The sequence below is a fragment of the Hippocampus bargibanti genome, linkage group LG04 (assembly GCF_051943395.1).
Source record: "Hippocampus bargibanti isolate YZ-2025 linkage group LG04, ASM5194339v1, whole genome shotgun sequence".
In the NCBI taxonomy this organism is placed as follows: Eukaryota; Metazoa; Chordata; class Actinopteri; order Syngnathiformes; family Syngnathidae; genus Hippocampus; species Hippocampus bargibanti.
The window spans coordinates 20,510,218-20,525,000 of record NC_142737.1 but is presented as its reverse complement, the minus strand read 5'-3'; the positions used below and the strand labels follow the sequence as shown (position 1 = coordinate 20,525,000).

At 41.8% G+C, this 14,783-nt stretch overlaps 1 protein-coding gene across 2 annotated transcripts in view; it reads left to right on the top strand.

Annotated features, from left to right (window-relative positions):
* Window positions 1-8,701, top strand: part of gapvd1 (GTPase activating protein and VPS9 domains 1) — a 41,029-nt gene extending 32,328 nt beyond the window's left edge. For both annotated transcript variants that reach the window (XM_088994625.1, XM_088994624.1), the window contains 10 exons: window positions 998-1,069; window positions 1,181-1,300; window positions 2,566-2,689; window positions 2,761-2,873; window positions 3,201-3,360; window positions 3,438-3,625; window positions 3,830-4,043; window positions 4,794-4,866; window positions 4,982-5,179; window positions 6,402-8,701. In XM_088994625.1, coding sequence (XP_088850751.1) covers window positions 998-1,069; window positions 1,181-1,300; window positions 2,566-2,689; window positions 2,761-2,873; window positions 3,201-3,360; window positions 3,438-3,625; window positions 3,830-4,043; window positions 4,794-4,866; window positions 4,982-5,179; window positions 6,402-6,542 — 1,403 coding nt within the window. In that variant the 3' untranslated portion in view covers window positions 6,543-8,701. The remainder of the gene's footprint in view (window positions 1-997; window positions 1,070-1,180; window positions 1,301-2,565; window positions 2,690-2,760; window positions 2,874-3,200; window positions 3,361-3,437; window positions 3,626-3,829; window positions 4,044-4,793; window positions 4,867-4,981; window positions 5,180-6,401) is intronic.
* The last annotated feature ends 6,082 nt before the right edge of the window (window positions 8,702-14,783 follow it).

Below are 14,783 nucleotides of genomic sequence, written 5' to 3'. Positions count from 1 at the left end.
TGTGTAGATTGTATGGTCGCTCGCCCTCCCAGCTGTGCTGTCATCCAGCAGCTAATGGTCATTAGATGGACCTCTCTGTCATCACCACTGATAGATGGCATCTCTTGTTGCAGTTCTACTCGACCACCATATCTCACGCATCTGTCTGGGGAATAATGAGATGCGCCCACACAGAGTGACTGCACATTATTCTTTGAGATAATTGTGTTTCTTAAGTAAACATTAAATTGATATTCATAAAATGGGCGACACATGGTAAAGTTGGGAATCGTTGGAGCCTGAACCACCAGTCTGCCGGCAACCTGTGCCGAGTGCAATGTGTTTTTCCTGCTGCTCTGCGCTCCACACACTTGGTTGTCCTGCAGCATGGTAGCCTTTCTGCGTAAGGCCAACCCTGTCTGTTGTGTCCCTCATAGTGCTATATTGGACGGCCGAGAGTAACGTCCCAGGTAATGCTGTCGCCATTGAGCTGGCTGTAACGCCGGGGCTGCGTGCCATGCTGCTTAGTAGTTGTTACCTTTCAGAGTTGTACATGTCACACGGTGCATTTTGAATGCCCACTGTTGTCATCCATGCATTTAGCTCCATGCCATTATGTTGCAACATTTCTGTATTGACAACACAGAATATCAACATTTATTACACTTTTACTGAGTGTTTTCTATGCGTCTCATCAAATGTTAGACTCCGTCCGTACCTCAATTGTTTGTCCTGTTTTCACCATTTGTGTTAATAGGATAAGCCCCCATAGACATTTCAACTTTGTAGACCTAATTATCCATAATGAGTTTCAATGGGCTTTAAGGATATTCTGATGATTTATTCAGAAATGTTATTATAATTATTTTGGTTCTTTTGATAGTTTAACTGGAATGACATTTTACATGAGTTGACCATCCCCTGCCTTTGTGCATTTTAAGGCTAATAAGTTGTGATCCAGTCATATTCAAGTCTTTGTCACACCATATAATTCAAACAATCTTCATGTTCTTCACAGCTCCTATAGCTGCATTTCGAAAACGGGACAAGCACGAGAAAGAAGATATTGCCCCGGAGCGACTCTCACAAGGTTTGTAAATTAAATTTCAAAATGATGAATAAAATCCACCTTGTATATTTTGAATTGTAATTTGTTAAAATGTATTTATTTTTTTGCTTGCATCTGTTGTTGATTCATCAGATGACCCCACACCCAGACAAAACTCCCAAGTCCAAGTAGCAGAAGACATTCTGGACAAGTACCGAAACATAAAGAGGACCAGTCCAAATGGTGGAGCCACAGCAGGAGCGCTTTATGAAGGTTATGAGGCCAGGATTTTGGAAATCATCATCATCTTCATCATAAAAAAACATGTTATAAAGGCCCGGTCTAGCTGAAATACTGTCATACAATTTGAACAAATGGTTCAATACAGCTGCAAACCCCAACCACGAAATTTTACAATATCATTTCTGCTAGTCTGCTAGTAGGGGCGGCCCGGTAGTCGAGTGGTTAGCACACTGGCTTCACAGTGCAGAGGTCGCCGGTTCGTGTCCCGGTCCGGTCTCCCTGTGTGGAGTTTGCATGTTCTCCTCGGTGTGAGTGTGAGAGTGGCTCTTGTATGTCTTTGTGTGCCCTGCGATTGGCTGGCAACCAATTCAGGGTGTCCCCCGCCTCGTGCCCGAAGACAGCCGAGATAGGCTCCAGCAACCCCCGCGACCCTAATGAGGAATAAGCGGTACGGAAAATGAGATGAGATCTCTGCTAGTCATTTAGAAGAATATTTTGTATTTAAAGTAAAGATGATCATTCTGTAAAATTCAATACATAAACATAACCAAAACATGTGCAGTGGCGACTATAATTGCCTGTTTTTTTCTGCGGTGTGTACACAGGAGCTGTTTCTAGTTTTCTGCCTCTCCCATTTCTGCTTCGTGAATGATCTCATCAAATAATTTCCTAAATTGATCACGTTAAACAATCTTATTTTTGCTATTCACTCAAAACAAGTGATTGAAACTTCTTTTCCTTTCGGCTTTTCACTTCAGGGGTCGCCACAGCGAATCAGTGTCCTCCATCTAACCCGGTTTTGTGCATCCTCTTCTCTCACACCAGCCACCTTCATGTCCTCTTTGACAGCACCAAATCCAGAAGACATTTAAACAGCTTCTTCCCCCAAGCCATTAACTCTTTGAACTCATTGAACTCTTTCAACAGTAGCCAAAATGGAACTGTATAGTGCCACTCAGCAGTTTTTTTGACGACGATACTAGTGCAGCGTGTTCTACCGGAAACAAATTCCTTGTGTGTTCTACATACTTGGCAATAAAGATGATTCTGATTCTGATTCTGACAGCATCTGTAAACCTCCTCTTTGGTCTTCCTCTCGATCTCCTGCCTGGCAGTTTAAAGCTGTTGGGATTAATTATTGGGTGTTGTGAAACATAATCCTGCTCTCTAGACGCTCTGACATTGTTGTCCCTTCAACATAATTATGCCACATCTAGAAAAAGATACTTTGTCTTGAGAATTCTGTGAGTAGTCTGCATACCTGTTAATGGCACGGTATTATTTTATTCTGACAGATCTTTGTGTTGAGGAAAGTGTTCATGAGTCAAGAGAAGATGCTCTGCAGAACATTTCTGCTGATGATCTCCCAGATTCAGCCAGCCAGACAGCCCAACAGCATGGCTCTAAGTTCTCTTTTAGGTATGATTGTCACAATTCGGCATATACACAATTCTGGTCCATATTAATTGCTGATTATTTTTTACTTTCAGTGATGCCAAGAAAAAGTTGCGTTTGGCATTGTGTTCTGCAGACTCGGTGGCTTTGCCAATTCTGACTTCTGCAACCACTAGAAATGGTTTGCCCGACCACATGGACCCTGAAGGTATGACACCAGAGAAGAATTCCAACATGCTTGCAATTTTCTTTCAGTTGCAGGAAAAAATGATATTAGAAATTGTTACTGAAGAGATACATCTAATAGAATGCTGCACAAAAGCAGCATCCTACTGTCACACGCTCATTTTGAGTTAGCATAATAAAATGACACTCCAAAAAAATCATCATTTGAGAGTGTAAAAGCAAAAAACTAATAATCTGATTTTTCTGTTCTTGTCATATTTTTATGCAGATGACGCATGGTGATCAGATTACCAATTTCAATGTTGCATAGCCTTTGCATCATTTCTAATGATGTCTTCCTCCCTCACAGACAATGAGATAGTGTGCTTCCTAAAGGTCCAGTTAGCAGAGGCCATCAACCTCCAGGATAAAAACCAGATGGCCCAGATCCAGGAGACTTCGCGTTGCGTCAGCCGTTTCGACCCTCGCACTTGTAGAAAGCTGCTTGTCGCCATTGCAGAAGATTACAGGTAATTCTCAAGAGTTTGGCAACATTCAGATGTTTTTTTTTTTTTTAAACAAAGGCCTGTGTGGGTGTTTTCTATAGAAAACGGGCTCCATACATAGCCTATTTAACAAGATGTCGCCAAGGTCTGCAGACCTCCCAGGCCCATCTGGAGAGACTCCTCCAGAGAGTTCTGAGAGACAAGGAGGTAGCCAACCGCTACTTTACCACAGTTTGCGTACGCCTCCTTCTTGAGCACATGGAGTCCAGGATGCTTGACTTCATCAAGGGTACCTCTGATTTTCTGTAATAGTTTGTAACCATACTTTCAAAACATTTGCCAGATTTGACAAGATTCAAAAGAACTCTGAGAGAATTTGTCACAGAAATTCACCCCCCCCCCCCCCTCTCTCTCTCTCTCTCTCTCTCTCTCTCTCTCTCTCTCTCTCTCTCTCTCTCTCCCTCTCCCTCTCCCTCCCCCCTCTCTCTCTCAGCATTTCAAGTGTGCACAGCAGCAGATGACAAGACTGCAGCGGTGGAGGATTTTCTGCGCTACTTGTACGGTGCCATGGCCCGTGATGCCATTTGGCAGTATGCGAGTGAAGACCAGCTGCAAGATGCCCAGATGGCCATCGAGCGCAGCGTTATGAACCGCATCTTCAAGCTAGCTTTTTACCCCAACCAGGATGGAGACATTCACAGAGATCAGTTAGTAGCTGCACTTTCTCCACTGACCCAGTGATAGACACCATAAGCACCCGGTGTTTCTGTGGATCCCGAGGGAAAAGTATTTCTCCTAATGCTCTAGTGCAGTGATTTTCAACCACTGTGCCGCGGCACACTAGTGTGCCGTGAGAGACCGTCAGGTGTGCCGTGAGAAACATACTAATGGCCCTTTTTCAAATGTAAAATTTTACAAACATTTATTAATCCTTTTCTGTCAATGTTATGTCATTGTCCTGTGTCCGTGCTAAAAAGACTGGATTGGATTTCCCTTTATTAGGCTCGCAGTGGAGAAATTTACATTTCACAGCAGCAAAGTGACTGGAAGGGTAATTTAATATGCGTCCGTGTGGCAACACGTCACTGATTGCCTCTTTCCTGTGAGATGGTTTGTGGTGTGCTGCAAAAAAATTCCAATGTTTCAAAATAGGTTGAAAAACACTGCTCTAGTGCATCAAAACCTGTACAAAATATTATTATTTTGCATTTCAGCATTATATTACAATATTTGAGGAGATGGTAATAGTATTTTGTAGTTTAAAATTAGCAGTATTTTGTTTTTCTACTTTCATTCCTTACATCACTTTGCTGCTGTCAAATGTAAATTTCTTCACTACGAGACTAATAAAGGCAAATCCAACCCAAATCCAAATCCAATTATATCAACCTGGTGAATTTTGAAAAACAACTGGCCTCATTGATGCATTTTAAAGACAGAATTTCCCACCCCTACAGGCTTTTTCATGAACATATCCAGCGGCTGTCCAAAGTTGTGACTGCTAATCATAAAGCACTTCAAATACCGGAGGTATGAACACTTTTTTTCCTCTCAATCCTGTTTTCATCTTGACCTGACACTCTGTTGTTTCTCTGTATTTGTTTATTCACATGTGCGTGTGTTTGTGTGTGTTGCTTGGTTGTAGGTTTACTTGAAGGAAGCTCCCTGGCCCTCTGCACAGGCTGAGATAAAGACCATCAATGCTTACAAGACTCCCCGAGACAAAGTCCAGTGTATACTGCGCATGTGTTCCACCATCATGAACCTTCTCAGTTTGGCTAATGAAGACTCTGTGCCCGGAGCTGATGACTTTGTTCCTGTGCTCGTCTTTGTACTCATCAGGGTGAGTCTTCACGCAGAGCTGTCAACAAATGTTTTGAGAACGAGAAAAATATTAATTTTCGCAAAGTTTGATGTATAATTTTTTTATTATGGCAATTTGCATGTACTCCAGCATATTTTAGGGATTCGTGGCATGCATTTCAAATCATTGCTACGTGTCTCTTGGAAATGAACATAAACCAACTTCAAGAAAAGTGGTTCAGTTGTTGTGGAGAAGGCTTCAAGGCCCCCAAGAAAGTCTAGAAAATGCCACTAGTGTCTCCTAAAGTTGATTCAGCTGTTGGAGTGGCACACCACCAGTGCAGAATTTGCTCAGAAATGCCAGTAAGGAGCTATGAGTTCATCTGCATTTACAATGAGGAAAAGCTTTTGTTGGCGGGGAAGCCCAATGTCAAGAAGGACATCAAACAAGGCACAACATTGACAAACTGATAGTCTGGAAAAGGTCGAAGGATCATTTTTCCAATTGAAGAATCTGGGAAAAAAGCTTGTCTTGAGAAGAAAAAAAATAGTGCTACCATCGGTCCTGTGTGATGCCAACAGTAAAACATTGTGACTCCATTTGTGTGTGGGGGTTCCATCTTTGCCCGCTGATTGGGCTCACAACAGCCATGACTGGAGAATGATACCAAAATATCATCCAAGGGCAACTTCTCCTAACCATCCAAGAAACGGTTGATAATGAGCAATACCTTTTCCAACAAGCCGAAGCCCCTTGCCACAAGGCAACAGTGATAACAAAGTGGAACAAAGCTAAACATTTTGAGTCTATGGCCAGGAAACTCACCTTTGAGAATTTGTAGTCAACTACTGACCTTTTGCATAAACTTATTGCACTGAGACTCTTTGACACTTGTAATGCTTGTAATTATATTTCATTGTTTCATTGTAGCATCTACACACACACACACACACACACACACACACACACACACACACACACACACACACACACACACACACACACACACACACACACACAAGAACACTGTAAAAATGTTTTAAGTTTTGTGAAAAACAATGCTTGTGTCACCCTCAAAAGTTTTTCCCACTCCTCTTGTCCTTCCCTTTAATACACATGATTGTTCCAACCCTGTTTTTGAAACATGCACATCATTCAAAATGTGCCATATGTGCATTTTTAACGTGAACAGTGTAGTGTGCATTTTTCCCTTCTTCCCATAAGCTAATATCAGCCCATCCCTGCGTCTCCTCCCCTCCAGGCAAACCCGCCTTGCCTGCTGTCCACCGTTCAGTACATCAATAATTTCTACGCCAGCCGGCTGAGTGGGGAGGAGTGCTATTGGTGGATGCAGTTCACCGCGGCGGTGGAATTCATTAAGACCATCGACGATCGCAAGTGAAGCAGAACAGCCACCTGTATGGGCAGACTGTGGGGGAAGGAGTCGGGATACTGGGAACCTTCCCAACCAACTGCTCCCTCTGCACAGCATTTGAAACCTGGCCCTTAGCCTGCTCGTCGTGTGTATAGCTTGTACATAGCCACAGACGCTCAAAGAGTACAGAATATATATATTCCTGTGTGTATGTGGACAAATCCAGGTCTTTGCCGTGGTGGGAAAACGGCAATGGGGAAAATTTGCAACCTTGATTTGGGTTTTGCATTTTATATTGTCTCAATTCATGTTTCACTTTTTGGGTGTATGTATTAGAACTATATATATATATATATATATATATATATATATATGCTGTTAGATAAATTCAACCTTAAATGATTAACCTCTTCAAACCTGAATGATAAAATTATTTAAAGGGACCAGAATTAGTCTGTGTGATTGTCTCATTTTATTATTGCCCCTGAGAGATTGCCCGTTTCAATTACGCTCTATTAAATTGAATATTAGAAGCACTGTAACTGACGATGAGATTCGGTGACTCCCATCATCGTGGATTCCAATTAACCTCCCACTCTATTCCAAATTACGTGGCAGATTTTTTTTAAGGTCAACCTCAATCCAAATGTGTGTCAATTGAAAATTTGGACACAAGGGCCCACACAGTAATTTTATGCTTTCATGTAATGCTTTAATTCACTCTTTCAAACATGCATATCATGCGCATTTGTGAGGCAGGGAAGCTTTTCTGATGAACATTGGAAAAAAAGGAATGCACCTGAGCGGAATTCTGAATGATGAGGATATACAGGGTCGGCTTGTGGCGTTAAAGACACTGTATATTGAAAATAGTGCCTTTATTTGGGGTGCCCTGTACAGTTTACAATGAGTTTTCTGCATAGACGACCTGCCCCCACACCAGCGCAAATGCGCACACAGGCTCTTCACTGGGCCAACTACATTCAGCACATCTTTCACATGTTACTGATTGCCAAAACTCAGTCACTTTAATGTACTTGAATTTGAGCAAATGCCCTTCTTTTGTCTGAGCATTATCTGCCTGCTCGCACCGACTGCTACGTCGGTGAATTACAAAACTCGATCGCTTCTGTGGAGTCAAAGCCTTCCCTTAGAGTTGCAATTTAGAGTTGTTGAGCATTTTTCTCATCAGCGAACAAAGCTATTTTATTTCTCATCTGCAGTATGCCTGAGAAGTAATATTATTGCTTGATTGGAACGCAGCTCTCTACCTCCTCATGCATTCAAGAAAGGGACTGGCATTTGTGCAATTATTTATTTTCCTCTGAACGGTTTAGTTTTTGTGCACTGATGTGCCATTAGTTGACCTTCAGTTAATGAGCTGACAGCACAATGCACATTAGATATGGAGAGAAAATAATCAACACTGTTAACTTGTTGCTGCCTTTGTGTTAATTCTATGCCGTTTGCGTGTATCCTTTGTCCAGTGAGAGGAGTGGGGGTGTCATTGGGTGAACCACTGGCCCCTAGTCAGAGAGTGGTCTGCACATTTGTTGTTAATATTTTTAAATGAGACCCGACCTGCAACAGGCCAGTAAGTGACCCTGCCAGAAGATGCGAAACCCTTTTTTCTTTTGAGTCGTTGAAACTATAACTTATTTTGCACAAAACACGTGTATGTTCCTAAATTAAATGGGCAGGGAGTAGTCCATTAGTCCATTTTGAGACCTGACTGTTTCTTTCAATATGAGATTAAACAGTTCAGACAACAGTATCTCATGGACCGTGCATACACCTATTTTTCTTCTGCAAGCAGCAATCCACTCCAAAAGAACAACCATCCACTGGAAAAACAGTTTATAGGTTGCACCGTTACTGGGTTCATGGGAAATATGCTTCACAAATCGACTCAGCAGCTATTGTGTAAATGACATCATTCTGGATCAAATTATATATTTAGAAAAAAATACCCATCTTTTTAACTTGTGTTCTTTAAAGCTTTATCGCTCTGCTTCCTGTGCAATAGCGCCAAATGCCTGACAGAGAGGAAAGAAAGACACCTTGCTTCTCATTTTAAACGTAAGCTTGCTCGCCTGTGAAATGCAAGGTCAGTCGGTTTGTCTTTACTGTGATTAATGCGTTATGTAATTCTTTAGAAACAATAAAAACATGATGTTTTCCCCTTATTTATACTACCTGACGCATTATTTCTGTCACGAATCAATCACACCCTCCTGTGAATGCTCATCAGTGTTGCATTATTCACCGGCTTGGACAGTTGTAGCTACATCTGGACTGTGCTTCACACAATAGAATACGAGGAAAGCAAATTATGCACAGAATATAATTGTTCGCAGGGGCAGTGGAGCGGCAGCATCCAATCTAGTGGCCACAAATAGCAACCCATCTGCAAACATTTCAGTATTGCTGACAAATGTACAGCAAATTGTAATTGGCGATATCCCCTCATTTGAAGCTCTCCTTAATTCACCAATTGCCTTCCCTAATACTCTTTTTTTCATCATAAACTCTTTACAGGGTGTTATCTATCCCCTGATGATATCTGGCAATTGCTAATTTAAATTCAAATTTTAGGGGTGGAAGTTAATTAGTTAGTTACACAGACCAGTGGCTAGATTTGGAGATTTGATATTTTTGACGGAAGCTGTTCAAGGATACGAAAAGGCCTGTTTTGTCTTAGAATAATCCGACCATTGCGTTATAAGGAGGGGCTCGTAGTTTAGGCTGCACCATGATGTCTAATTAAAGCATTGGGTCTGTTGTTTCTTTGAAGTGTAGCCCGATGATCACATTGAACAGGGCTGGCTTGTTTAGGCCTTGTTGATTTGTGACTTTCATAAAGGTCCGGCGTATATGATTTTGCTTTAGACAACAATCTCAAAGGATGTTTTAGTAACCTTTTGAATTCCAGACATGAATATCTCCTTTGCAAAATTAGTGTCAATGCTTATGGCCTTCTGAGACTGCACGTTTTGAGGCATTCTCAGGTGTTTAAATGCCTCCCCTGATATTCCGCATTATCTAATAGCGCTTACCCCTTCATTATCAACTGCCTCACATGAGAAAACAACTAAAAATGAAATGAATACGTTAATACATTAGTTCTGCTGTCTAGTACTCATACTCATTTGACACAGCCTTAAGCACATTTTAGCAAGTTGTAATGTGGGAATAATGAATATATTTTCCGACAAATATTGTGTAGATTGGAGAGACTCGCAACGATGGAAAACGAAGTTTAAGTGGGTGAAATGTGATTGGAAAACGTCCGCGCTGTTCTACTTGGAGCCTCCAGATGGCAGACACACCATTCGCCAGCACGCTCGATTTCCTCGGATCAAGACAAAGAACCAGTACAGTTCGTGACATCAGAAGTCAAGGAATTTCGCTTACAGCAAAAAAAAAAAACTATCTATCTATCTATCTATCTATCTATCTATCTATCTATCTATCTATCTATCTATCTATCTATCTATCTATCTATCTATCTATCTATCTATCTATCTATCTATCTATCTATCTGTCTGTCTGTCTGTCTGTCTGTCTGTCTGTCTGTCTGTCTGTCTGTCTGTCTGTCTGTCTGTCTGTCTGTCTGTCTGTCTGTCTGTCTGTCGGGAATAAAGAAATGGTGCAAATTAAGCTATATTACGTTGTATAGTTTAACAAGTAAGATACAGTAGTGGAACTGCCTGAATGGAAAAGAAACAAGTGGATGCTTTACCAATTAAATCAAAATTATACACTCACAGGGTAAAAGTGAATTGAATACAGTGCAAAGAAAGGCAAATTAAGAGTTAGCGATTGAAAAATTACCCAAATGAACGAATGATGATGGGAAGACCGACACTGATGGAATAAAATGGAAATGAAATTGCACAATACAATGGGGCAGTGTTGTAAAATGGCATTTAGTAAGGTACAAAACCAAGTGTAGTGGTTGCAGAAACCACCAGAATGAATGAATAGGTTGAGGAAAACAGTGCAAAGTAACAAAATAAAAAGCATTTGGAACAAGGTACAAAAGCAAGTGAAAGCAATTTAAGAAAAATTACCCCCCCCCCCCCCCCCCCATGAATCAGAATCAGAAATCCTTCATTCGTCCCACAATAGGGAAATTTGCAGTCCACAGCAGCAATTTGAAAGGGGGTGGGGTGGGGGGTGAAAGGATAGAAAACAAGATATTCTAAGCATAACAAAATAAAAATGTCAACTGTATACTGTGCAAATGTAAATGTGCAAAACCGTTTCATTAAAAAAAACTGTACATAGTGCAAGTATCAACCGTTCAGATGCAATACAAATGTGGTTGGTGGTGGCCCGATCTCATCAAAACAGACAACATAAAAACATCGAGCAAAAGGACGTCAATTAAATTAAGGATATGAAAGGCAGAGGGGGGAGGTCTAAATGAGCGTAATGTCAAATATACATATTAAAACTAAAATGAAATCGCCACCAGGCTGCAGCCAGACGAGGAGATTAAAACTCAAAGGGATACCTCATGTCGGTGCCCGGAGGTGGTGATGCTGTGGAGATGCAAACAGGAAGCACCGATGCCGTGTAAGGCTGAACTAGCAAGACAAAGACTTGAAAAGAAACGCTTTATAAAAATTAGTTAAGTTCATGCTGGAAGTACTGTAAATAATAAGACGAACATAATATCACATTATTTCAATTGACAGTGTTATTGCATCCTTTGGTACCAATTCTATTATTCACGCATAAAAAATGGAAGCATAAGGATAAATGACACAACCCACCTTTTCTTTTATTGCTCACGACAATGAATATCAATTTGGGATGTGTGACAATTACAGTCTTACGGCTCTTTCTTCATATTGTGCTTACTGTATATCATTAAAAATGGGGAAGAAAAAAAAGCCCATATCAGCACAGCTAATCACCGATGAAGGAATGAGTGGGTGGCGACATCAAATTGAACCATGAAAATGGAACGGGAATTAGATGCACTTAGCCGTCAGATGTTAATGGCAGCAATCAACAGCCAATTATCCAGCATACTTGAGTACCTTGACAAGCACAGGTGTAGCCTTCAACTAATACAAGTCTCGCTCATGCATTTCCATAAATTTAACAGTAAATTCCCTCTGTGGTTGGAACACGCCTGTTTCATTGGGGTTACAATTAAGCAGATTTCAAGTGTTTGTTCTTCAGGAGAGCAACTTTTAAATTTTACGTGCATGCATGCATGTCAGTGAAACTCATTCTTGGATAAATGGTTACAGAGGTGCAGACTGACTTGAACATTGTCCGAAGGATGCAGCATTTTTGTGTATTCCAAGTGGACAGTGTTGTGGTGTCAGTGCCTGGCATGAACCACGCTGTGGACATGATCTCGGCTGATGATGGGCTACTGATGCTGATCATTTCTGTCACGAGGGTGGATTTCAAGCCTTGGCGCTGACTGCTGTCCTGACAAGTCGCACACACACACACACACACACACACACACACACACACACACACACACACACACACACACACACACACACACACACACACACACACCCCTCCTGCCTGTATGATTATCCCATCCTTGCGCAACAGGTGACGGGTTTCCCCTCAATGTCATCTGGGTAGCTGGCCTTTGTTCACAGACAACATTCAAGACCCAGAGAGAGCTGGCTGGCAACATGCCCAAACTAAAAGTGAGCTGTCCTATCACTGACATCAAGTAAGCCGCGGATGTCACGTCTTCCTCTTGTGAGAGTTCAATCCGCCTTTCAGGATGGATCAAATTCTCTGTCCCCAAATGTAGACACTGTCGTGTACAAAACATCCCTCAGCATCCCGTGCGGTTTAGCAAGACTGGAACTTATTTTGAGCATGAAACTATACATTATCATCGTCAGCTTTCTATTAGGATTGTAGATGAGGTTCACCAAGCCTTGTAAAAAATTGAGAGCTAAACTTTGGCTACTGATTCATTGGATGGGCTACAAATGTGACACACACTTTTGAAATAACACATTTTCAGAAATAGATTAGATTAGATTTGCCTTTATTAGTCTTGCAGTAGAGAAATTTACATTTCACAGCAGCAAAGTTATGGTAGGGAGAGGAAAAGAAAGGAAGAAGTAGAAAATCAAAATAAAAGGCCTGCTGGAAAGGCAGCCACTCTCGCGGCGCCGTCTTGAAGTCAAAAGAACAAAAAAACTAAATAACAAATAACATGACAACACAGAGACACAGACATTCATTCAATCTTAAGCACATTCTGCACCCCCTTTGTTGCATGGAGCAATTGTAGAGGAAAGAGGAGAGGATAAAAGTGTCCTTTTCACCAGTGGATCGGGGACGTCATGGTGAAATGTGAAAAATAGATTATCTCACATCCTCCTGTCCCACATAAATCCGTTTCAATTCCAAGCGGCGACAGTCCACATACGCATCGACGCTCTGCGCGGATGCTCCTTTCTTCTCATCACGGGCTCATGAAGCCATGCATCCATCCAGCCGCAGACTGTCCAACAGCACCGAAATTTCCGCTGGACAAGGCAGGGCTGTGAAGATGCTGCCCATTACAGGCGCAAAAAAAGCTCAATGGCCCCCGAGCTGTCCAGCGATAACAGACAAATGGCACTGACATTCCTCCCATATCAAAAACAGTGCTGGCATAGTTGTGCTGCCAAAAAGGTGCAACCGCTCACCAGAGTCTCCTCCTTGATGAATGTCGTGGCCAAAAATGCTTAAAAACAATCCGTATCCGTTCCACACGAGGCACAACAACACAAAGTGACAAAAGAAAACACAAAAACAACAAAAGAAAGCAAGGCTCGTGAGAGCATTTAATGACGGCTGCCTAATCGGGCGCCATCTTGGACTCCTTATATGCTATCAATATGCTATACATTTCAGAATGTGTAATTACATGTAATAATTATAATCACCAATTTGAAGCTAGTGATCGTACAATGATTGGCCAACAATATTTAGGACTCGATAAATCTCTGGAAGTGTTTTCATTATCAGATGTTTTCTCTACACCATACTTTTGAAATCACAATGTCCTGTCACTGGTGAGCTGGTCATGTAGGTGGTACACAGTCACCATTCTTGATGACCTCTGTTGTCGAGGACACATTTATACAATTTAGGCAGGGATTAAAAAAATAGCCAATTGCACATCGATGCAAACATATTTCAGAGCAGTCGACGTCTTACAATAGGAGCATTGACAGTCCATTAGCTATTAAGAACGACCTCTTCTTGCCTCCTCCTTTGTTTGCCCTCCAGCCACTAGACTTGTTCTACTTGACTCCTGGACCATTTTAATATCAGGCTGCTCTGGCTTTTTCTCCCTTTCAGCCACAATCTTCATATTTCTGGTTCTGTCTTCCTAGAGGAAGAGATATGTTGGTACACAGCTCATGGAGTCAGTGACCTTTTTAATGATCCTCTTAAAAGGGATGGTGAAATATGGGGCATGAATTTAACAATGACGCTGTATGAGTCACGTCGGCAATTCTATTGGGATTCGTTTGGAATCCTCAAAATGAATTCAGCCTGTATTTGCAAAATTCCAAGAAGTCAATGTATTCCAACATGCCTGCTCAGCTTTGTTTAGAGCTGAGTGCAACATCTTGTTAGCACTTCATATTAATCACTTTGGAAACGCCATCAATAAAGCAGCCCTACGGAAAAATGGCAATTAAGCATTTATTGGTCTAATGTGATCAGTGTCTTCCAAGGTCACAGACATCAATGGCGGTGTGTGAGTGTGTGTTTGTGAGTGGGTATCTGTGTGTTTGTGTGTGTCCAAATGCAACTGTGCGTGTTAATCTTCTTCAACTTTTATATAATGACAAGAGCCTCCAGAAAGGGGGGCGTCTGTACGCGTACTCTACGCAGGCACTTGGTCAGACAGGAGTCCACTGTGCTATATATTAATTAATGGTTTCACAAACAATAATGGTGACAGTAAGGACAGTCCTCCCTCTTTGTCCTGCACATTCTGCCGTCAGGCGACATAAGGAGGAGGAGATAGGGGAGGGGGACACGGGGGAGATGGAGCGCCTTCTCCCTAGAATGTAATCTCCCTGATGTTACATGGTGCAGCCTAAACTGATAAATTGCAGATTAAATGGCGGCCACACTCCACTTCACCCCGCAGCCCACACCAACCCCTTTTAGTTCCTCACATTTTTTGCTATTCACTGCCTTCTTGGCCTGTCAATTCTGCCTAATCGTGAGAGGCACTAAAACACCAGGTCTTGACAGAGCCAG